The sequence below is a fragment of the Trichoplax adhaerens genome, genomic scaffold (genome assembly GCF_000150275.1).
Source record: "Trichoplax adhaerens TRIADscaffold_25 genomic scaffold, whole genome shotgun sequence".
NCBI classification, from domain to species: domain Eukaryota; kingdom Metazoa; phylum Placozoa; class Uniplacotomia; order Trichoplacea; family Trichoplacidae; genus Trichoplax; species Trichoplax adhaerens.
Window position 1 is genome coordinate 631,746 of NW_002060966.1, and position 24,777 is coordinate 656,522.

Consider the following 24,777-nt stretch of genomic DNA (forward strand, 5'->3'; position numbering starts at 1 on the left):
GGTTAGGAAGCATATACTCGGTAGTAAGAAATAATGTGGCTATGAATTTCTTTTAATGTATTGCTTTGTGTAGGATAACTACCCGTTTTTTTTAACGGGAACTTTGCTAGTTCTATTAATTGACTAATAACCCTAAGTCTGTACTTTAATTCTGGCACTTCAATTATGGGAATGTCCACTTAAAACCAAATGTTACTTATGAAAGATACTGCAAATGATAACGAAGTAAAGTTGACATAGGATCTTCATAATCCTCTAAAGACATATTAAAACATTGGGTTCTACGACTGTAATAAATTCAAATATCTAGAACTGCTGTATTTCTTCTTTAACTTAGCGAAACCAATCCTATCTTTTCCCACATCAAATTCAGTGTAATAGGAGCGAAGAAAAACGTCACCGAAAATCCACGTATCTTCTTCTTCTTCAAGTTCTAAAAAGCCACTGATGCAATGTTTATTGCCTTTTAGGGTATACTAAACATGCAGATAAACATCACACACATTAAAATATTATTAAATCGGAAAATGAATAAATAGATCAGCAATAGAAATGCATGTATCGACATCTGGTTAACTACAAACCTGATGAACGTAATGTTCAGGATCGAGAGTATATCTGATTTTATCAATTGTAAAGGTGATTTTAGGTAACGATTTGATTCTCGTACAGTCTATGAAATTCTATAGAAGGTCAAAATTTTCAATATCTTAATATTTCTATCCATCGCAGTATAAGATCTGTACAGCTATGAAATAAACGATGAATTCTATTGACAATCAATTACTATTCAAGTTTTATTCCATCTTGTCAAAGTATGACAGTTGGTACCATTAGGTAGTTAGGTATTGTTAGGAATTAACTTGGATACTTTAACTATTATTTAATTATTGGAGCGATTTCAATCTGTCGCAATGTCGAACATAGCTTAAAATTCTACTCTGTACTATTTAACATACTATTGAATAGCAGAATTAAAGATCATACTTGTCCACCAATTTTCTGAGCTCCAATTGCGTGCTGGATTCGTTGAATATCTTTCGAAGGACCAAATATCAGGGAAGTACCGGTTTCGATAATAGCCGTGCAGCCGTGAGTGCAAAACTTAACGCCTCGATTTACTGTACCGCTATAATTACAGTCCAACATTTAACAATCATTTACTAGTCATAGGTAGCAGATGTTGTAAAACTGATAAACATATGAATATTGCAGCTATGGTACCTATCAACTTTAATAATCCAACTTCCTTTATGAATTACATTGGTATAATGAAATTTGCCTTCGTAGTATCTTGAGTCAGAACCACCAAAGATGATTTCGCCTCCAGCAGTACCTTCTTCATCTCTATCCAGTAAGCAAAGATCGATATTATATCAGAAATCTTAGAGTATTTAGAGATATCAAAAATCTTAAGAGTATTTGCAATATGCTGTATAGGACTGTAATGAATGCGTCTCACAATTGCTATCATAGTCAAATTGTATCTTCTAAAAGGCTTTTATTACAAGTTTTTAGGAATAGTAGAGCAATAATTAATTACTATAAGAATCTAGTCTAAAGTATTCCGAGCTTAATGCAAAGTGAAGTCTCTGTGAGCTCATCTGTGCAGTTCTTATAAACATTTCGTTAAATCCATTTATGACAACTTGATTAATCTGCAATCAGACATGAGTCATCAAATAAAATACTTTTCTCTAATAGTACATCATTATTTTCTACAATCCAAATCATTCCACTTAAGATGTCACTACTTTTCTATTAACGTCTAGGCCCTTTCTTCGAAGGGCATCTTAAGAACTACAGCATTTCTACCTACATAAATCTTGTACCATAATTAGTCAATAGGCTACAATTAGTCATCCACAATTTCTAATATAGTAGTTAGCAATCATCTAATATTAGCTTCACGGTAATATCTATTCAAAGTAACCTAACTATATCAAATGTAGCTATTCGTAAAATCAAATACGGTGCATCACTACAAGGACAACGAGTATCGAGTAGATTGCTGCATTAGTATATTTTAATTATATAATTATCGTTGATTGCACTTTATTAAAATCATAGTAACTCCTAGCAATAAATACCCTACCTGCTGAAATAAAAAGAAAACACCTTTTTTTTTATGAGATCTTGTGCTAGCATATTATTTAGGACAGAATTGGCATCACAATTTGAATGTGGTTTATGTCTCAATCCAACCATGCCATCAAAACTGGCTGAAGTCAAGAAAAAACTTAGCTCCTCGGTCACTTCTATAAATGATTGGTTCTTTATTTCGATACCAGCAATCTGTTTAAACCAATAAAATTGGATTGCTGTTCTTAAATTGCAAAATGGTAGAGGCAAAAAGAACTTAACAGCAATTATGTACTAACATTGACAACATCTTCACTCATAAAACCATCAACAGAGCCTAAGCCATATTGCAAGAAGCATTTACCACCATCAGGAATATAGGTTATCGACTTGGAGTGATGGTATTTATTATGAGCCTCTAATAAACGATCATTGATGTTATGCTATAGAAATAGCAATCTAGAACTTAACTTTTTAATGTTATAGATAGCAAAGTGTTTAACTTACTACATTCTGCTCCACACAGTATTGAAGGTATCCACATTTCTGATGAGCCTGTACTAAACAAAACTGTAAACTCTTGCGGTGGTGTGCCAACCGATATTTTACCGTAGTAATAAGCCTAAAATGAATCGTAGGATGATAATTTGAAGAATGCAATAAAGATCTAATATTATTTTCATTAAATTGAAATTAAATAGGACCACGACCACTGATGATGGAAAGTTATTCCAATTCAAGAGATCAGTTTTATAAATAGATTTTTTTCACACTATTTACCAATTGAACTAAGACATAAATTGTGATGTAGTTTTAACAATGAGTCTAGCTAAAGTATATCCTTAAAACCAATAAACCTGAGACTTCATAGTTTTTTACGTTGCCTATCGACTTATCTACCCATTTAATGCACATCGAATTAGAATTTTAGATTAGGTAAGACGAAATCTTATGTAATATTATATTCAAATTTGCCACCAAATCTTACATCCTTGTAGTTCTTCAGTAATTCGACTCCATTTTTACCGTGAGCTCTTGTATATTTAGCTTCCAACATGTTTTGCGTAATACCGGCTTCCAATAACTTTTGACGGAGTGATACCATATTGTATAACTTGATCCTATATGTTGTGAAAAGAAACTGATTCAGAAAACTGCGATTATTTAGAATCATCTCGAAATACTATATTTGGGGAATAGAATACGACAACACAATTTCCATCTTTCGTGGTAATGCAAAAAATAATCTAAAGGCATTTATTATTCAATACTTAGAACCTTGTCGTAATAAATGGATCGAAGATGATAAGACTACTTATAAGTTAAATTAGTGTATGGCATATTTTATGATCGTCTTATGCCAGTCATGCATAGCTTTCATAATTGTGAAACATCAATCAATCCATGACCTACGAGTGCAGTATCAATAATTACCTAATTGTCTGATAGTAATTCTAGAATATACTGCATAAACTTCTCTAATTAATGTTGATGAAAATAGAAACGATTATATTCAATAAATCTTAAATCATGGTAAGACTACATAGTCTTGCTTCATATTAATCTATCCACAATCACCTACATAAAACCATGGGCTATATCAGACCGTGTGGCAATTCATTCTTTATTAGCCCGACAAAGATATCGTAATTAATAATGTTAAATTATTTAACGCGCTAGATGAAGAAGTATGCTTCTAAGCTAGGAAGGTAGTGAAATGGTAAAATAGGCTACTAGCTGCAAGCTGATGAACCTGTAATGAGTTAGAACACTTTTACCGTGGCTAATTATATAACAGGATTAAGATTTTACTTGCGAATTCCTATTGAATGATGAATATAATACTTATGTACTCATCTAGAAATGATAATAGCAATCCTAAAATTTTGACTATTATTGCCAAAACTGAAGGTTTTCTTTGCTATTCCCTGGAGTAATGAAGTAGATACGTATGATCCAAATTATAGTATTTAACCGCGGTACTAATTATAAACAGAATAACAATACACATACGTACTATAAACTATAGAGACCATTTCTTAATTCAAAAGTCTTAAAAAGCAATTACAGAAATGAATCTTTCGTTTAATAATGTTACTTACATTAATATAAACGTAACAACACATTGCATAGAGTATCGTAAGTAGCGATCATTAGTGTCAACAAGTTTTAGTGCATTGGAAAAAATTAAACTACCACTTCCGTAATACTTTTCATATTGTACGAAGATATTTAGTCATAAGTTTGCTTTGAAGTTTAATTCCTGTTCATTTGAACGAGTGGTCTGCTAGTAATTATAAAAACTGTATATAGCCGCTTAGTGATTTTGTAAAATGACAGATTTTTTAATATATGCGGTAACAAATATATGCAAAGCGCATCACTACAATAAATTGCTCATATCTACATACTTATTGAGGCAGCAAAATTCATTAAATGATAATTTTTCAACAAATCGACCACATGAAGCACACATGTATTTGCGTATGGTCGATATATTGGTAGACCAAGAGTTACTCTTAAATAGTACAGCAACAGTAGTTAGATCAAACAATATTTTCTTTGAATATTTCTTAGATAAAAATCTCTTCAATCGGTAAATTGTAGTATTACGAGCAAGAAATAGCATTGAATTATAAGAGTATAATTCTACTTTCTTATACCTGGCTAAAAGTACTAGCAGCTTTTACAACAGTAAAGCTCTATATATAGTTATTTGTTTATCCCTCTACGGTAGAAAATAAGTTAGACTTTACTTTTTACTCTATTATTGTCATTCAATATCGAGTAGTTTAGAGAAATGGATAAGCTAAATAAAGTCTATAACACGATACTGATGAATCTGGAGGTTATAGACTTGGGTATATCATCTTATCTATAAACGCGGGTGATAAGCAGTGCATAAATATGCATTAATTCAAATCCATATTGCCCTACCTTTGCAAAGCAGTTGCAAATGTTAAGAAAGCCACAAGAACAGCAAGTGGAGTTCGTATCTTGTACATTTTTTATCAGGCCACACGAAAGAAGCTTAGAAATTAAAAATTTCACACTCTATTAAGAACCCGCAACAGTACCTCCTAATAGTAATAGTACGTAGTATTTATATACTTCTCCGGTTATCAAAGATGACATAAGCATGATCTAAATATAGTATAATGAAAGACATGCGAACTCGTACGATCATAACTGGTTCTTAAATTATATACTCGATGTCATCAGATCCATTATTAATATTGAGGATTGGAATATTAATTCTGTTATGTATTCTTCAAATATTAATTAATCATTTTCAAATTGAATCAGCTAATTGTAAAATATCAGATAAATTAAGGAATTTCTTGATAAATGTGATTAATTGCGGCTCAATATTTCTAGGGAATATAGATAGATGGAATAGATAATATGTTACTGTCGTTTAATTATGATTATCAATAGCAAGATCAGAATAGAATTAGTTATAGAAATACATAAATACTATGTTTATTAATTTAAGCTATCTTTTGTTTTATGACCAGTTTTTTTACACCAGTAAGCACTCATTCTTCCTCGCATTATGGTTTGCACACTTCAATCATAGATAATAAATTCAAACATTAATTCATTTCTACCATTATCGAAGACCATACTATACATTATTTTGAGGACAACGCATTATCATTCTTATGCATTTATACGAATGGCTAAACTCTTATCATTCCTTCAACAACTGGGAAATTAACAAACTCGAATTTGAGTTCTACATTAATCATTGCTCACGCAATATTGATTGCTACAATAAAATAGCAAGAGCAATTTTATAAACTAATCTAGACTCAATGATATATTTTATCGCTTCTTAAATTAATTTTAAATAATCTATTGTAGACTTTAATTCATATTTACTTATTACTAAATATGATTTTATTGTTAAGAATTTATATCGTAATCAAATTTTGTATTACTATGTAAAATTTATCAACTCTTCAATGCCACTGGTAAAATTTCTATGATAAGTAGAACTTTCTGTTCTAGCCCTTTAATTAGCAGAAGTCTTTCGTGGTGATATTGATCTGATTAATGGTTTATTCCTTTGTCTTTGTCTTACTCTAAACTTTTCTGTAATTTTAAAATTTTAAGCGTAATATGGCAATTTAAGCAGTAAGATATTAAGCTAATTGCGTTAGCTGCAGAAAATTATCTTGGCTATAAAAAAGAAATGCTTTCTTGTTAAGATTTGAGCCATGCATAATTTTTGTACTTTACGCGGCTATATAAACTGATCGAATACCCTAAGATCTTGCAAAGACATTTCTCTACAACTTATGGTGTGGTTATCGCTTTTGAAACGCATTTTCTAAAGTCTAGAATATTTATATCATCAAAGTAAGCAATGACAATAATAGGATACTGTGATGATCGTTCCCTTTGAATCTTTATGATTTTGTTAGCAATTATCAAATATTATACGAGAATTGATAGTATATCCAAGTCATTAGTCCAAGTAAATTGTTCTTCAAGATTGCTAAGACTTTCTTTTCATAATATTTGTGCAATAATTATAATCGAAGATTTAACAAATAAACAATTACGGTAGAGAGATCTGCATGGTATTCTTATTTCACTAATAAAATATCTTTGTAATTTTACTTCAATTGTCTGGTGATTTTGCTATTAGGGAAAAATTAGTAATGAAAATGCGCTATTGATGTGCTAGGCCTTACTTTCATTATTACCAGTTATTTGCATTTGAAACGAGTTTATATAGAGTGAGTTATATCGTATTTATTTACTAAAGGTATTTTTACTTTTTACAATAGAGGCATTACCTTACAGTATCAATTTTAAGCGTTAGTATTCCCAATTTTCTTGGAAGTAGACTAAAAATGCGATGTGTAATCCTAGTTCTAGCCGTTACATTATCATGCACTACGGCTTTGCAAAGGTATTTAGATTCAACATATGAATAAACACAAATTTCTGTTGATTATAACGACTTTTATCGTAGAGATTATATTATAACTGATTCAACAACTACCTGTGGTGAATGCTAAACAGATTTTTGCTAAATTTTTAATTTATTAGTAGATATGCACTATTAGATTCTTTCTACTACTAATCTATACGTACTGTATGTCAAATGCATCTATCTCGCCTATATTATGCCACATCGCCACTTTAGGTTTAGAAGTGACGTAGATTTAGAGCTATTAAGCAATATCTTTATTTAGAGCCATGCAAGTATATCAAATGACTGTAATGTAACTTAGTATTGTGATTGTAGACTGTTAGCCATGTTTAGTATAATGTACGGTAGATATTTTTTATCCTAAGAGATATTTGGTAGCTATAACTATAGACTGTAGTGGTAGAGACTCTATGCTAGACTACAGATGACTAAATACAGTAAGGTGTTGAGTTACTAATAAGGCTATAGGTAAAAATAGAACTGTAAATCATATATTAGGATATGGTTAATTCATTGTACTTTGACTGGTGTGAATAATGTCTACGTAAGTACTGTAGTCGTATCCATATTGAATTAATGATGGTCCGCAGTAGAATAGTGTTACTAAGAATAATTTAACTATGTGGAATATAAGGTAAAAGGTTGCCATGCGGATTGTAGCTGCGAATGCTACGAAAAGTATAAAAGCATGCAACTTTAGATTATTCTGTTAGTTCGTTGTAGAAGTCTTTAGTAGTAGTATTCGGCTAGAGTAGAGCTGTGTGTAGTTAATCTTTGTATAAGATTCAATAAAGCCATTATCTTTTTAAAATTTGGAATCTCGTGATTGGTATAAATCACAATGACATAGCTGGTGATTAAAAATGTTCTTAGTAAAGAATAATATTATGGATTGTTAGGTAGCTATCTGCAGCCAGCGCTAAACTAGCATAGTGCTAATTTAATTTATTAATGGTCTTATTGAGATGGACTGTTATATTTTAGCGACTTAATGAAATATGTAGCATTGTAAATGTACAATATTGCCCTATTTGATACAAGAGAACTTATCATGACGAAGATATTAAACAAGCCTTTTAGATAATACCTGCAGAATGCAGAGTTATCACATAATTATTAAAAAGATATTATATTCTATGTTCTCCTCTTTAATCAAAAAACGTGAAAGATGTTATTATACAAACGTTTGCTGAATATAGTTCATCAAATCTGGTCTTTACAATTTATAGGTTCAAATTGTACAGGTTGAAAAGTGTCCGGCAAACTTTTTATGAGGCTGGTATTAATATGAGTAAGTTGGAGACCAAATGTTCAGGATCGTCGAGCAAGAAGAACGTGGAGAGGCTAAAAACTGACTTCGATGTGAGAAATTAAGATTACCTATGGAAGACTTGCCAAATTTATCGAATTAAGCTAATAACATTTTTGATCCGGTTGAATTACTCTATAATAATTCTAAGCTGTTATATTTGAATTTTAAAAACTTTCTATTTGGTTAAGTTATGGTAATTAGCCTGATAAAATACTGACGCAAATCTTTAGATAAGTTATTATGGAATTATTTCTATTGGTACACCACCGCAAGATTTTAAAGTCAATTTCGACACTGGATCCTCCGATTTATGGGTACCATCTTTACGTTGTAACGACAATTTAGCATGTAGTAAGTTAAGCACCGTTTTGCTAAAGGTTTCAATAACTTCAGAAATTATAAGGAATTTAATTTATTTTAAGTCAGTATTTTATGATTTTTACTTTAAATGGCGTGATGCTGTTGATTTGAATTAATCAAACTTAATCGATATTTCAGAAAGACATACTAAATATGATCATTCTAAATCAAGTACATATAAGCCGAATGGTCAATTTTGGGACATTACTTACCTTACAGGTAGCGTTGGCGGCATTAAAAGTGAAGATACTGTAGTTGTAAGTTATTATTTTCGTCCAAATTCTTTTTCAAATAGTTACTATAAAATTTGATTTATTAATTTGCACTAAGGTTGCTGGAATTAAAGTTAAAAATCAGACTTTTGGAGAAGCTGTTTCTGAAATTGGGCCATTTGCACGCTTAAAGTATGATGGAATCTTGGGATTAGGATTTAAAAGAATTTCAACTATCAGGACCAATCCTCTGTTTGTTAATATGATACAACAAGGAGTAGTAGAAAAGCCGATATTTTCTTTTAACCTCACCAACAATCGCGATAGCAGGTAATTTTTAATTTCTACTTAGACCATTATCGCTGTTATATGTTGCTAAAGCACAGTTACTAACACATTGGAATACTAATTGATGTCATCAAATTGGCCATAGTAGTTGTGATAGAAAGTTTCATGAATTAGTAGAAGTGGACTTATGTGCCATTTCAGAAAATTCTCAAAGAGTTTATTAGAAATAGGATACTTTGTCGTATATTATAGTTCGTGTATAACGTAATAGTTTTCGTAGAGCAAAAAGTAAGCTATCATGAAGTAAAGTTGGAAATAGTATCACCGCAATTATTACCTATTAATACTACAAAATATAAGAAAGAAATCGAGTATTTATAGCTTTGAAGCAGAATATACAAAGGGTAAGATTTTAGACTTAAGACACGATGCATGTAACACATACACTACTATTACGGCACTATATTGTCTACGATTATATAGTTAATGGAAATGCAAGATAACAGTGTTTGAATATTACGGAATACTGATTAAGAGTCTTCTAGAAAATTAGCTGTTAGGCGTTACAATAGTGGAATATGTTATAAATATTAAATCTCACGTTCAATTTGAACAATCATTATAATTGATGGAAATAGCTCAGTGTACTATACGGTTAAGGTTAGAGTGTAGACTGGTAAACTTGTTAGAAAGGTCCACGACAATGCTTCTATAGTCTATGATATAGTGAGAACTGTAGTACTATCAATAACTAAACTTCATAAACTATATTTGCATCTAGTGTGTTAAGACTGCAAAGAAAGTGTCTATTTCAGAAGATAGAATGCCTTTATTACACAATATGCTATAATTGTCTATGCATTTTGAATATGCTAATTCAAACTCCTTCAATTATGTTCTAGTTTTACTGGTAACATAGCGGAGGTCGAAGGCGAGTTAATCTTTGGCGGTTCTGATCCAAAATATTACATTGGTCAATTCCATTACATCCCAATTTCATTTGCTGGTCTTTGGCGGTTGAAAATGGAAGGGTAAATTATATTTCAATAAGTTTATCGATTCATCGCTTTCATTTTTAATTTTTGGCTGTAGTTTATTGATGTTCATACGATATTTTCACAGAGTTAAACTAGGATCGTACGTCAATTCTTGCCAAGACAGCTGCCAAGCAACTATTGATACTGGCTCATCACTAATTGTTGGGCCTTCAAATGACATTCAACAAATTCATAAAATTACTAATGCTGTAAAATTTGATGGAAAAGTATGAAACAGTTGTCATATAATTGATATCAAAAATTTATAATGTAGAAAATAAATATACTGTAGAATGATAGTGATGGCCTTTGCTTTCTTGTTTTGTTTCTCGAAAGTATTTTGTGGATTGCAGCACTGTTAGCTCGTTACCAATTCTAGCATTTACTTTTAATGGGGTCGATTATTCACTCACGGGGGAACAATACATTATAAGAGTTAGTAACACTTTCTTTTCATTAGATATTAAGTCTTCTTTTTGAAATTAACGTTAATACAATATCTTACGGTTCACATGATATTATATGTTTATAGTTATATCGTAAGGGATCGAGTGCCTGCTTTAGTGGATTTGGTTCCATAGTGGGTAACCAACATCATTGGATTCTTGGTAATCCTTTCCTTCGAGTTTACTACACTGAATTCGATATGGGTCAGAGACGCATTGGTTTTGCTAAGGCAGTTTCCAAGTAGACTTCGTAATGATCCCTAACATTAGCCAATATCGTATTATATTGTGTCGTCTAATTAGCTAGTAGTCATACTCGTACGCTAAAAAATAAAGTGCGACTGTAAGATCAGTTAAGGCAACAGATTTTACCTTTCTACACTTTCTAATTGCAATTTATCAAACTCTATCATATCATTCTATGAAGTATACTAAATATTAGTGAATTTGATTTCTTTATAATGTAGTTAATGATTAGAAGTCTATTTAGGAGTAATATACATTCTAATGTTTTCATAACTTTTATAACAGTGTAGTAATTTGGTAATTGCTATCGTTAAACCTTCTAGCTATTACATTTAAAATAGTAATTATTATTTTGTTATCGCCTTTGTATTGACGCTAATGTTAAACGTCTAATAAAAAACTTTTTAATTTGCTATGTATAAGCTACGTTACTATTAAACATGATTGAATAATTTAATACAATAAAGCATAACAGAGCACAACAACTGTATTATCTCGGTCGACAAATATACGATAGATAGAATTTAATTAATTCACAACTGAGAAAAGGTTTACAAGTCCAATTAACAGTACTGTACTTTTGTACAGCATACAGTACACGGATAACGGTAAAAAGTTACAGAACCTCTGACAGGTCTATCAAATGGTAATACTATCTGTTAAATGAGCACATTATCGTAAACCGTCAGCAAAGCGACGGGAGTTTGCACTAGTATCTCTTAAATTGATACTTAGTACTCTCCATCTTCTATGTTATGTAGATTAATCAATCGGCTAGCCTCCCTACAAGGTTGTTGTTTTACTATTAGAACTTTGAGATTGTTATGCTGCTACCGTAAACTATCAAAAGCTGCCATTCCAACTAAATTATTCAATGTAGGTATGAAATCATCAACTTGACTAAACACGAATACATGCACTAAAGTTAAATCCTCTAGTTGGTGACACATTCTACTAAAAAAATAAGACAAAAACAATAATTTGTTTTGTATATCTGCCAATAATCATGTTAACTTAATCCCTTTGTTTACGGAAATATCATGAAATACTACGTTTCGGTGCCAATAAATGCTCTATGTAGCAAGTAAAGTTAATTTAGAGGAGTACAGCGATAAATATGAAGCTCACTGAGCACAATAGGCAAATGTAGGGACTATCAGAGTCACGTTAAGTTACATTACTAAGTATATCCTTAAACACATGAGCTGGTTTTAAGCACTTTTATATGAGTCCAGATGGTGTGATATCAATTGCTGAGAAATTTACAGTTTGTGAAGTAGTGAAGGCAAGAAATTAATCCGAATTAATGTTCAAGATAATAATATTTACTTGTACTGTAACTATTCATACTATAGATATAGCATCAATAAATTGAAATTTATTCGGCGACTTTTATGGATCAATAAATAGCCCTAACATTTAAGAAATTAAAAGTATAGCTCGTTTAATGCAACCGTTTTGTAAAGATGGCATAAAATAATATCATTACGTTGTTGTTGCAATTCGCTGTAACTTGGGGCTAAAGTTACTTAATGCGGTGATAGCCACAAAGTTTGGTGTTATCGATTTTTAATGTAGTTATTGCATTGAAGTATTTCGATAGCGGAATTAATTCCATCCGTAACCTGTATAAGAAAAAACAACTGCAATTTCCAAATTGACCTTCAAAGCACCAATTGAAGGGATATTATAAATGTGCCGAAGCATTCTCAAAAGTAACGAAAAATGAACAATAATTTCTTGTAATCTTTACTTTATTACATACATTCGGTTCGCCTTACAAACACCTGATACTATCTAGTTGCAATCAGACTATTGCGGTTATTACAATAAATTTTACTGAATTACTTACAAAATGATTTTTCTGAAAACAATCATTTCTTTCGATAGCGTTTTTGATAACTTCCTAAGCAATCTTGAGCGAAGCCAGAAGATCGAAGCATATTCTTTCGAGTCAGATTGTCCCAAAAATAGCAGGATCTTTACTCGTAATAATTACCTGTAAGGTCAATTGGACTTTTCATCTCTGTATTATTATGTATGATTTACATATTCGCCAGTTATACCTATTTAGATTGTTTCTAAAACGATATACTCAGTAACTAAATGTGTACGAACACGACGGTACTCTACCTGAATGGCATCATCAAGTTTTTATGTTTGCCTAAAGCAATTGTTCTAGAACTTTAAATGTACCAATAATTACTATAATTTGATAGAAACTATTATTACTGCAATTTAAGTTTTAAAAGCATCATTAAATTGGTATTAACAAACACTGTACGATATGATAAATGAATCTTATTGGAGAGAATAGTATGCGAAGCTTTAAACTGTTACAGTATTGGTTTATCACTCCAATAATGTAAGATTAGACTAGCTTTTAACTGTTTCACTTAATCACTTTGCTTACGTTGGTATTACAAATATCGTAGAAGAACATTGCAATATGTTTAATGTTGGATGTAACTGTAGTTCAGGAATATTGCATCGGTCAAAAACTCAAATCTATTGTATATCCTGTTTTCTTTTCGATTTTTGATACAGATTCGATCAGTAAAAAGATACAGATTTAGTTGCCATTTCTATTATACGTTAAAATTAGCCTCTTTATGAAAAAATGTATGCTTTATTGCTGTAGGTAAATTATGTAAATTTAGAATGATTATTTTACAGTACGTCCATACATAAGCTGTTGTAAAGGACAATGGCTAAGTAAATGGTAGAAATAACTGTTATAACTGCAAAAATAATAATTTAGGCTTGAAGTTATCAAGGTAAAACGATATTTAAAATTTAAAGTTCTTTATGGCACAAAGAAACCATTAGCAGGTATTGCTAGGAGTAGATTTTACGCTGAGCTACGACAAATTAGATCAGCATAAAGATGTTAATTAACGCAATTTTCACAAAATGACGGCATTATATGCAATACTTTTGATTTCTTAAATATTACAGCAACTTGTTAATCTTTACAAATCACCGAATAGATTTCGATTTACTTAGGCTATGTCCGTAATATGGAAAGTCACGGTACTGGTCAATGTTTTTAACCTAACTTAGTTTAGATTAATTTCTTGTCTTCACAATTTCACAGACTGTAAATCTCTTAGCAATTCATTTAACAGTCCGTACTTGTATACGTGAGATTTACATGTGCAGAAATTACAATATTTTAAGATTTTTCATTACTCTTCAATACCTTTATATGAGATTAAGGCTACAAAGTAGAATAAAGTTTAGGTTATGGATGTGCTATTTATCTTAAATCATCCCTTCGATATTAGCTTCTACAACAAGTTAAAAGGCATGAAATCGCTTATGTCCGCTATATTCCTAAATCTTCAGTAAATTGGTTAGAAACTTTATCATTAACCTATTTGCTACCGCTTATAAGGTTCATGAAACTTGAAAATTTAACTTAATCTATTTTCTATGCTGACGTTACTTTAATGTTTTATTTTCACTGAATAACTAAGATGACACAATTAGCCCATGCTGCTACACATTATCGCTAAGTCAAAAAATCCATATTTTATATTCCTCAATTTGATTATTTTGGGATGTAATATAGTTGCTGCTTATTAATTTGGAATTGATTAATTTAAAATTAGTTTCAAGGTCAAAAATTTTGCTGAATGTGCGAGCAGGTAATACTATTTCAAACACTTGAATTCTTCGAACTTACGCTTCATTCTTTTTCCTAAAGTATCTAATGAACGTGCAGATGAATTTTCTAATGCGTCGCAAACTACTAAAAAATCGTAATCGTCACGAGATAAAAGGATTTCCATTAAAGCTACAGATCGATCAGCTGTATTTTGCTTCCCATTTATATTCTCAATTTCTGCCGGTGTTAAGACACGCTCGCGTCGTAAAATTTGCTTGATTTCGTCATATGGATTTTTTCTCTCAAATTCTTCACGACAACATTCTAGTGCTTTCCGGGTTGCGCTGCTTAATGAGGGCGGACTTTTTGGATCTTTATCGAGAAGTATTACAGAAGACCGGTAAGATTAATGTTATACGTGCCCTATGAGAATTTAGCTAGTAACTTTAGCTTGCAGCTCAACTACAAAAATGTAACTATTGCAAATCATAATTTTTTAAGACTTGGAGAAAGAAGGTGACAGTACCAGCTAGTTCGCTCAAAAAAGCGTGAATAAACGTCATTATACACTGATAAAATAATTCCTTATAACAACTACCATAACGATCTAAAACAAAAACACAAAGCTCTTATCTTGATTTAGTCTATAACTATCGCAGTCACTAATCTAAAACTATCACATATAGAATTATGAAAATAAAGGCAATGTACTATCTAAACTGAAAAATTAATATCGTAAAGTTCTGAATGAATCTCAATAAGATGCATACTTAATTTCCGTTGTAATTCATCATATTAGACATGGAATAATAACAGAAATTAAACTCATTTTTCTAGCACTAAAACGCATCCTAACTTTTACGGACTGCGATCAAAACGTTTACGGTAACTTCACTAACCATTCAAGGAATTTGATTGTCCACGAGCCACCTTGGAATCCTCTGATAAAAGAGGAGACTGATTTCGCTTCCTTTTAGTACTACAGAATGATGATGCTGATTCTAAATTTTCGCCACTATTTTTTTCCAAAGAGCTATCAGGGATAGATTCGTAGTCAGACTGATTTTCGTCTTCTCCTGTAATTCAAGTACATTTAGACATTATTATATTAATATTATCCCCTTAATTATTAAATAAAATTAAAGACGAAAGAATAGTTGAAACGGACATAAGTCTTTAAAAGCAAATAATAAATAGTTTTTGTTATGGAGTTAGACTCATACGAATATACGAGACTATCTGACTTTCACTTTCATATATTGGCTATCTAGCAATTGGGCGTTGATTATATTTCATTTTGCATCACAGTAATCTACCTGTAATACTTCTGTAAATTATTAAAAGCTAATTCTTATCATGTAGAGTATCGACAATAATCTCACCTTCACATGATATCGATTTGTCATCAAAATCATTCGCTTCGTTTGGTAGGGCTACTTCTATAATGTTTTCAGTAAATATTTAATGCATAAATGAAATAGTCAGCTATCATTTTAATGACATACGGAGTATTAGGTAATCGTGCTTTTATAAAGAAAAAAGTTAAGAGATTGAAAAATGTACTAGAAAATAGCTAGAAATTTTTTTCAATTTTGTCAAAACTAAAGTAACTCTTTGACATTCGCATATATGTAAATTTGCAATAACTGGTGAGAGTTGTTGCGTATAAGTAAAATGAAAATAATTGTAACTGATGAGAGTTATGATATACGAGTAAATTTATAAAACTCATAACTGATGACAGTTATCATGTATGAGTAAATCTGCAACAATCATATCAGATGAGATTTATGATACTATCTCATAATACTCTATATCTGATTGCATGATATCAAGAAATAAGCAATATTAATTTCATTATTTCCAACAATTAATTACTGCTGAAAGACTGTGGGTATGTAACTCGAATTCTAAGCTCAAAATAGTACCTGGTTTGCATTCGTATAATTTCCAGTCTTTTATCACGTTCGCCGAGAAAAACAAACCGCATGTCGAACATTTAATCATACCATTTTTTATTAGCTTCGGAATGAGAATTAGTCTTTCGCATTCTTGACATTCAATATAAAAATGACACTGAATGTCCTCCCGAGATAAAGTTTGACTTTTGACTACTTTAAGTAATTCATTTTTGAACTTAATATGGGGCTGATCATTCGCTATTGAATCTGTTGCTCTTTTTTTAATTAGTTCGTTTACTTCGTCATTATTATTGACAACCTGATAAGAGTATTGCAAACAAATATGCGTACAACTTTTTTTTATTCTTACGATGTAATTATTATGACTTGGGAAGTATTCGGCACATTGCCTATATAATTTGACTATCCAGCCTTCTTGACTTGATGATAGAAAGTTATAAAAGATCTTACCGGTGATATAAGAAAATTTTTCCGGGTTAAAGCCTAAATAGAGACAGCTAGAATGATAGAATGTACTTAAATTACGGTTTAATTTCGTTTCGCATGGCGTCAATGAATATGGAAAGAAGTAATCCATTTGTGTATTAAGATTGTCTTGCATCGTCTCCGACTTTCCTAGAAATCGATAGATGAGGCCATAATATTCCATAATTAGCACGATTTTTTCTACATCAGTGTCATCTAAGCAATATCCATTTAATATTGCTTTGATTCCATTCTTTGGTACTACGCCTGTCTTTTTAGCGTGTTCGTAGTATTTTCTTTTTCTACCAGACATCGGAAGCTTGCTACTTTCATCTCCAATTTTAAAAACCTCATTTATGATCGTAATGAGCCACAAAATGTTAATAACTAAGATGTCAACTTTTTCACCTGCTTGATAAAGCAGAACATCACCAATGTCCTGTAAATATTCGAATATATTTAAAACCGATATTTCTCCGTCTTCAGTATCGATAGAATCTTGTATTTCTTTCAACGCTATCATTTGTTTACCTCTCCTTTTTATCGCATTTAATGTCTCATCTCTATCATCTATTGAATTTGGCATATGAAGCTTTGTAGCTATGCCAGAGTCGATCCATTCAATAAATGTACTTCCTTTCAATTTTATGGAAGGTACAGCCTTGGCAATGTTACAAATTAGTTTTTGGAAGTCTCTACAACTCTGACTTTCTCGTATTTTATAACTTTTACCATCTTTATCTAGTTCATAATCAATTATAATCTTAGGAGTGCAAAAATTTTCTGAACATGAAGGTACTTTGGCAATTAGCGCTGCCATTAAAGAATCAAATCGTGAAAATGACTCTTCTTCGCTCAAGTTAGAGTCATAATTGATAGGAATTAATATAACTAACGGCGAGCAGAATTCTTCAGGAACTCCATTGATATCGACGATAAAGCGCTCCCTTTGACCGGTTAGATTAATAGTATTAATTATCCACTCGCACAATACGGCGACATCTTCATGGTGGCTATCATCTTGCTTATATAGTGAATTTTTCAAATGCTTTAGCATTAACATCAAATGTAGATATATAAATATGAGACTGAAAATTGTAAAGCTGATAATGTCCTGGATTGTTACAATTCCAAATTTTTGCGTAAAATTTATCGCTGCAAGCATTATTTAGCCCATTAGAATACGAATTTCTGTCCTTTATAGATTGCTGAAGGAAAGTATGACAATTAGGACTAGATAACATACGATGCTGATACTGTTCGTTATCTACATTTTCTATATTCTTTTGAAGATTTCTTGTGGTTGATGGGATATTACTATTAGAGAATGATAAAGATCTGATCATATTGCTCATAGATTTATTTCGACTAATTATTTCATCGATATCGATAACGGTGGATATAGGAATCATGCATCGATCATGATGTTGCTTAGTTAATAGTTCGAAAATGGCTGATTTACCAACACCATTACTTCCAATTAATATTGTGTTAATAAAATGAAAACTGCACTCTGTGCTAAAGGCCCCATTTTCACTAGAGTGTGGAACTTCTTGTATCTGTAGGTCTAATTACAAATTATGAAATTTTAATATGAATGAATAAACACAAAGAAGACTCCAAGTACTGACGTAGCTATAATTTAATGCCTCTGTGATGTAATTAAGAGTAAATTGTTGAGTTATTATTTAATCTACATAAAAGTCAAATTCACTCTGTATGCGGTTTCATAGCAAGAAGTTTAAAGTTAAAACAAGTTGATCCAAATCATATAAATTAAGGATCTAAAACGCCGTTATTACTAATTACGAGTACAATATTAATGAAGGTTGAGAACTTACTGCATGTCAAACCTTTGCAAAATGAAACATTTACACCAGCAAAATTAAATATTTCAAGTTATAACTAAAAATTGTGACTCTTCAGCTGACATCACAACAAGCGTTATTTCTTAAATTAGATATTAATCTATCAGAGGCCAGAATTTTTCAAATAGTGATCCACTTCTCCATATTACTTTTATGGGCAATGTTAATACGTACCGTAGCTATCAAATAAATTACGTTATATTTCCTGCGCTAAAAATATGATACTAAAGTGTAGAGATAACTCTAACACAGGCAAAGCACAGACTCGGCGATATACGACTCGTATGTAATTAAATGCTCATAAGGCTAATGAGACCTTGAAATCGTAGTATATCCTGGAGAACTCTAACAATAATCATCATTGCTGCTGAATGTCTCCTGGTCTTTCTCTCTCACCCAGTTACAGTGTATTATTTTTACCTTTTACAAAGAATTTTTTAACAAAGTAACGTACCTGAAATGGTTTCTATCGATGAAGAACGGTTAAAGCTGACTTGATCGTTTTCTTGGCCGGCTAATTCTACTACATCAGTATCTACAAATTGATTTTACTTTAAAGTTAACTTTAAATTTGCTATTGATTGATACGTCAAAAAAGGCTCACAGCATTGAAAATATTTTGAAATCATAAAATTTAGTATAAACGTTATTAATAAGCTAGGATAGCTGCTGCCGAAGAATAGCACCTACCAATGGATGATGAACGAATGCTTTTTCCGTCTAGAATATTTTCCTCTTGAGTTTTAATTATATTAATTGAGAATACATCAGAAATATTATGAAAATCGTAATATTTCCACATTCCTTAAGTAATTTGCTGTACATTAGTAATAAAACCAGCTATTTCTACCATTCTTTCACATTTACGAAATAATATCTTCCTACAGGGCTGTTCCTTATTCTATACTAGTACTAGTATTAGTATTACCACCACTAGCTACAATATAAGCGATAAGCACACACATATCGGTACTAACTATATCATGATAATTAGAACATTCAGAATTACAACATGCTCCAAATTTTAATTTAGCTGCATGTTCATACGTATATACTAGCCTTGGTCATCAAACTGTCATCAAAGTTCATTCATTAATAATTTGGATCAATTTTACAATTTTTACTACATGTTTTTTCGAAACTTACCTGCAATCACTGTATTTGTTAAAGGTCTTTCATTTGTTGATTTTTTACCCTTTACTATGAATTTGACAGTTAAAAAACGAATATTAATAAATTTTTACCTACATAGCATTACCCTTATTGACTGCTAACATATATTTGGTTGACGTATGATGTACATTACTAGATTGATCACCTCTTGTGGTAGTTGCTTGGGTTAATATACAATCTAAAAATTAAAAAAAATATTTGAATTCTTACGTAGTAATTTATAATAACTTATTATCGAGTGCAGGTTACAGATTCATACTCGCCATTTTGTGGGGTCATGATACTTAGCATAACCGCTTCAACTGATTTCGTAAAATATTGTAACTATTATTTAGACTACTTGCAACAAATATGAACGACTTACCATGAGATAAATTTAAACTTTCATCGTCATTAAAGTCAAACCCTTGAGCATTATTAACAAGATAAATTTAAAATCAGTCCTGAGCTGTCTCCTATAATCATGAGTTCAAGCTATAACTTTAGACTTTTGTAGATCTTAAATAATGTACTGTGGCTTAGAGATTCACGGACTATAAGCTCATGTGTGTACGTCGTAGCTACCGTGGCTATTTCGATAGCCAGTTAATTTCAATAGGGTAGTTCATCTAAAAAATAGTAGCCATATTTACTACAAGTTCATTTTCCGCCGTATTATTGATAATTAACTTATTAATCCAAGAAATTACGAAACGGTACTTAATATTAACAAGTAACCGTAAAAAATTGACTATTGATCCATGCTTCTTGTAATTTATCAGATATAGATTGTGTAAATTGCAAAACTTCACCCTGAGCTACAAAAAGATGTATCAGGTAATATAGTACATAGGGTATTAAGACTTGCAACTATAAAATGATTATGTTATAGATAGATATACATTCATAGAATACGAGTACCGGGATAATGCTTTGATAAATCGGCGGCCTCGCTATTAGGGTTACTATTTATATCTTGTTTCTTCCGTATTGAGATAACAGTTTTAGAAGTTGCCTTGTTATTGCTGGACTTAATTCTCTCATTTCTTTGAATATTTGTATCGTTTTTACGTTTCTTTTTTGAATCTCTGCTGATTGGCGTTGAAGTATCTACGAGTAAAATATATTCACTTTCAAATTAATTTATCCAATTTTAAATTGTGCATGTATTTAGCATTTTGTTAAGGCACTACTGTTAATTAACTGAACTTGTATATCTAGTATTTAACGTTAAAAGTTATTAGGCTGATTTACATTTTTACATGGATATACATAATTTACATTTATGGTATACATTCATGAAAAATATTCGTTGAATGAGCTTACCGGAATACAATTCTGATGCATCAGCATGGCTTTTATAATTATTGAACTTGAGTCTTTTATTTCTCTGAATTTTTGTGTCTTTTTGGGATTTCCTTTTTGAACCTCTGCTGGTATGTTCTGAAGTATCTACAACACGTAAACGAATAGGCAAACTTTTTTAATCATATTCATTGTAATTACTTTTTACAATGAACAATTTAATCATAATTAAGTATTTTTTTTACATTAAGCACGATTTTAAGTAAATGTGATAGCTAATCATAATATTAATCGCTTTAAATTTATGTTAATTATCAGCAATTTATCTAGCCTAAATTAAATACTTGCATGTATTGTAGTGCTAAAGTTCAGTGCTGCTAATCAACTGAAGTTATAAAATCTAGTGTTTGATAATTGCTATAAGTCACTACGTTGATTTATTTAATGCAACTATGTAGTACCTGATCGATATCGTGTGTTATCAACCAGGATGCCAACATCTCTATTTTCATCATCAATCGTATTACTGTTGGAAATTTTATCCTTGATATCAGTTAGCCCATCAATTTTTTTCTTCAACCATTGAAAATCTTCTGTATTATGTTCGTCAGAGTTCTTTTGGTTCTGGGAAGGGTTTTTGTTACTATTTAATGAATTTGAATCGTCTGAGAGTATTTTATATATGTTACGAAGTTTACAACTAATCACATCCAATTCTTGCAATAACTTGCGTTTTTTAAAGCATGTTAAGGGAGCTCTATCTAAAGTCGAGTTCTTAACAAAGCAGTCCATATATTTTTCCCACCATATTTCACTAAAATATGATTTCACAAAATCGATATTTTCCTTAGCACAGATTTTTTCCCGAAATATTAAACTGTTCTTATACTTTTTTTTGGAGGCTATTAATTCTTTTCTAAGCTGCGTTGTTTCTGCAATGCCATCCTTAGCATCGGCTATCAATAGACGCCGTGGTCCCGATATTTCGTCTTGAATATTTAAACATTGTTTAAAGTTATCCATGGCAAGTTTAAACTTCTCTTTTTCTAAATTTGCTTTTCCGATCTTGTAATAAGCTTTACATAATTCAAATTTATCACCATTTTTACGCTTGGCAAATTTAACAGCTAAATGATAATAACGTCCTGACGCCCTAAAACGATCATATTTGCCTTCTTTGTCTTTTCCAACCTTAGGTTTGACTATTCGGTAGCAAATGTCACCTAACATGTTATTAATTCTGGCTATATATCCGTGATCTTCGCATTTTGTTTTTTTCTTGATTTTTTGTAAAATAATATATTGCTTTTTGGCATCGTCTAATTGATCAGAAGCAAAGAAAGCATAGCCCAAAGATTCTCTTGAGTTCACAATATGCCAACTGTTTTTCTTAAAAGCTCTCTCTTTAATTTTGTGAGACTTTTTCAAGCTCTTTGTGGCTAAACGAAAACTCCCCTGCAAAGATAAAATATAACCAATAGTATCGTAAAGCAAAGCCATTTCGACGGACTTTTTCACTTTCGTTGATAAAGAATTTTCCAGTTTATTGACTAGGGACTCTAAATAACTTCCATTTTGAAGTTGTTGAAGATCAAACGTGTTTAGAGGGGAGGAATTTTGAGTAATTTCCGTCAAGCTATTTTGCATGTTTCCTATTTGTTGATTTAACGACTCCAAATAAGCAGATAGAGCATCTTCATATTTAAATTGCAATGTATAAACGTTAGCAATGCCATTCTTAAGGAGAGTTAATAAATTATGTGGCTGGTCACAATCTAAATGTTCAATCGCATCTTTAAATTCTCTTATAGCTTCATTATGCTGTTCCTTTTTTAAGAAAACATTACCCATTATATAAGAGGATTCAGCACGTAGAGACCGCGAAAGATTGGTATTTGGAGGCAATATATCTCTCAAATCTTTGAAAAGGTTTATGACTTCATGAAGTTTATGCAGCTGAAATTTAGACTTCATTAAACCAATTAGACTTCTGTATGTAAGAGTCATGAATTTGTCAATATTCCTAACTTCCAATCTACCCTTGATACACTCGCCTACATCATCATAATTCTTTATGGCATGATCATAGCTTCCATTGTCATAGAATTTGTCTCCTTCGTCAAGTTTTTTTATCAATTCTTCGTGTAGTAAATTATCCGCCATTTTGGCTGTTTTATCTTGCATAAATTAAAACAATTTCTTAATTTAGCAAGAAGAATATGCGATAGTACTGTATGTATGATAGGATTCCTTACCAAACATACTAAATCATTCAATCATAATTTAGTCCTAGCACCCCCCCCCCTTTCAATTTGGCTGTATACGCTAAGAGCAATGTAGACATACTCGCTACAGGATAACGGAAATCAATTTTTTCCTTTAACTATAAGCATGCTTCCCGCCTTTTATTTATTTAATTAATTAATAACGGAAGAGCCCACAACAGCACAATCTACGCGTGCGTCACCCTTTTGTGTTAAGGTTTGGATCGAAATTGAACTTTGTATTGTAGCAATGTAATTTTCTAACTCAATTTTAACTCTCAATTCACTTTTTTAATGATTTTGATTGCAATATTTCAATTCTAATTCATCTAAGGCATCGATTGATAGCGAATTGATATCTCATCAAGTTGAAAAGTTAGGTTTTGATATCTTATTTTCAAATGCCAGGAAATACAGTACTGTACTTTCAGTATTCACATTACAGTGGAATACTGTATACCGTACGCTACAATATACTGTACTGTACTGTACTGTACTCAGTGTACAGTACTGTACTGTATATCGTCAAACAAGAAACCTTGTCAGATGGACGGACGTTTCTTACCAACTGAGGCCATCTAGAGCGATAAATGTCTACTTACAAAGTTGCAGTAGTATGGATATTCTGTGCCTGTCCTTTAAATCACGGCACTAATTGAAATCACATCGAATAATCTTATATAACTGTTTCCAAGCGGAAATTGGTGACGAATAATGAGATTCAACGTAGTATTACTTAATTTAGTAAAAAATTAGTCAATTTAAAATCGACAGTGCATAACCAAAGAACTTTCATAACGAAATTGTTCAGTCGGGTGTTCTTCTAGTAGTCCATGACTATATATACTATAAAATGGCATGGATTACTAGATACTATACCTACAGTGGTGGTCTTTGACCGAGGTTAGTTCTAGTGCATGGTAGATCACTTTATTAAATATGCATGCGAAAATAATATGGCGGCGTATTTACTTCTTTAGTATAGCGTTTATAGATTTTCATGGAATAAGTTGTTAATATCAAGACTTTCGCACGTCTAAAGGCGATGATGACCTTATAAATTTACTGCTTGCGCTAAGTAATTCTTTTTGTCCGATATACCGTATGACATACAATTTTACACGTTTTAGAGAAGCTACTCGTTTGAATTCGATAGACGACGGCCAGAACGATTTATGTTAAATTATATTTGATTATTCTGCTCGCGTACATGCAAGTGTAAAAAAACAAGTGTAATTTGCAATAGAGGACGCAGCAATA

General features: G+C 31.4%; 3 protein-coding genes across 3 annotated transcripts; 1 reads left to right on the forward strand and 2 right to left on the reverse strand.

Moving 5' to 3' along the window:
* Nucleotides 1-281: 281 nt before the first annotated feature.
* TRIADDRAFT_61606 (uncharacterized protein) lies at nt 282-5,087 on the reverse strand (the record flags this gene model as incomplete). The annotated part of the gene is made up of 9 exons (XM_002117550.1): nt 282-476; nt 585-683; nt 988-1,129; nt 1,225-1,347; nt 2,096-2,295; nt 2,382-2,500; nt 2,590-2,704; nt 3,071-3,203; nt 5,020-5,087. 9 exons carry the CDS (start codon nt 5,085-5,087, stop codon nt 282-284), a joined length of 1,194 nt encoding a protein of 397 aa, XP_002117586.1.
* A 1,860-nt stretch (nt 5,088-6,947) lies between these two features.
* TRIADDRAFT_51077 (uncharacterized protein) lies at nt 6,948-10,930 on the forward strand (the record flags this gene model as incomplete). Its single annotated transcript, XM_002117506.1, has 9 exons — nt 6,948-7,006; nt 8,260-8,392; nt 8,573-8,693; nt 8,841-8,959; nt 9,033-9,244; nt 10,105-10,233; nt 10,325-10,466; nt 10,576-10,674; nt 10,784-10,930. The coding sequence occupies 9 exons, from the start codon at nt 6,948-6,950 to the stop codon at nt 10,928-10,930; spliced, it is 1,161 nt and encodes a 386-aa protein (XP_002117542.1).
* Nucleotides 10,931-14,587: 3,657 nt separating this feature from the next.
* On the reverse strand, nt 14,588-23,416 carry TRIADDRAFT_61608 (uncharacterized protein; the record flags this gene model as incomplete). The annotated part of the gene is made up of 12 exons (XM_002117551.1): nt 14,588-14,913; nt 15,441-15,617; nt 15,924-15,980; nt 16,470-18,083; nt 18,175-18,495; nt 19,251-19,331; nt 19,943-19,996; nt 20,055-20,147; nt 20,334-20,375; nt 20,870-21,058; nt 21,275-21,400; nt 21,715-23,416. The coding sequence occupies 12 exons, from the start codon at nt 23,414-23,416 to the stop codon at nt 14,588-14,590; spliced, it is 4,782 nt and encodes a 1,593-aa protein (XP_002117587.1).
* Between the last annotated feature and the right edge of the window lie 1,361 nt (nt 23,417-24,777).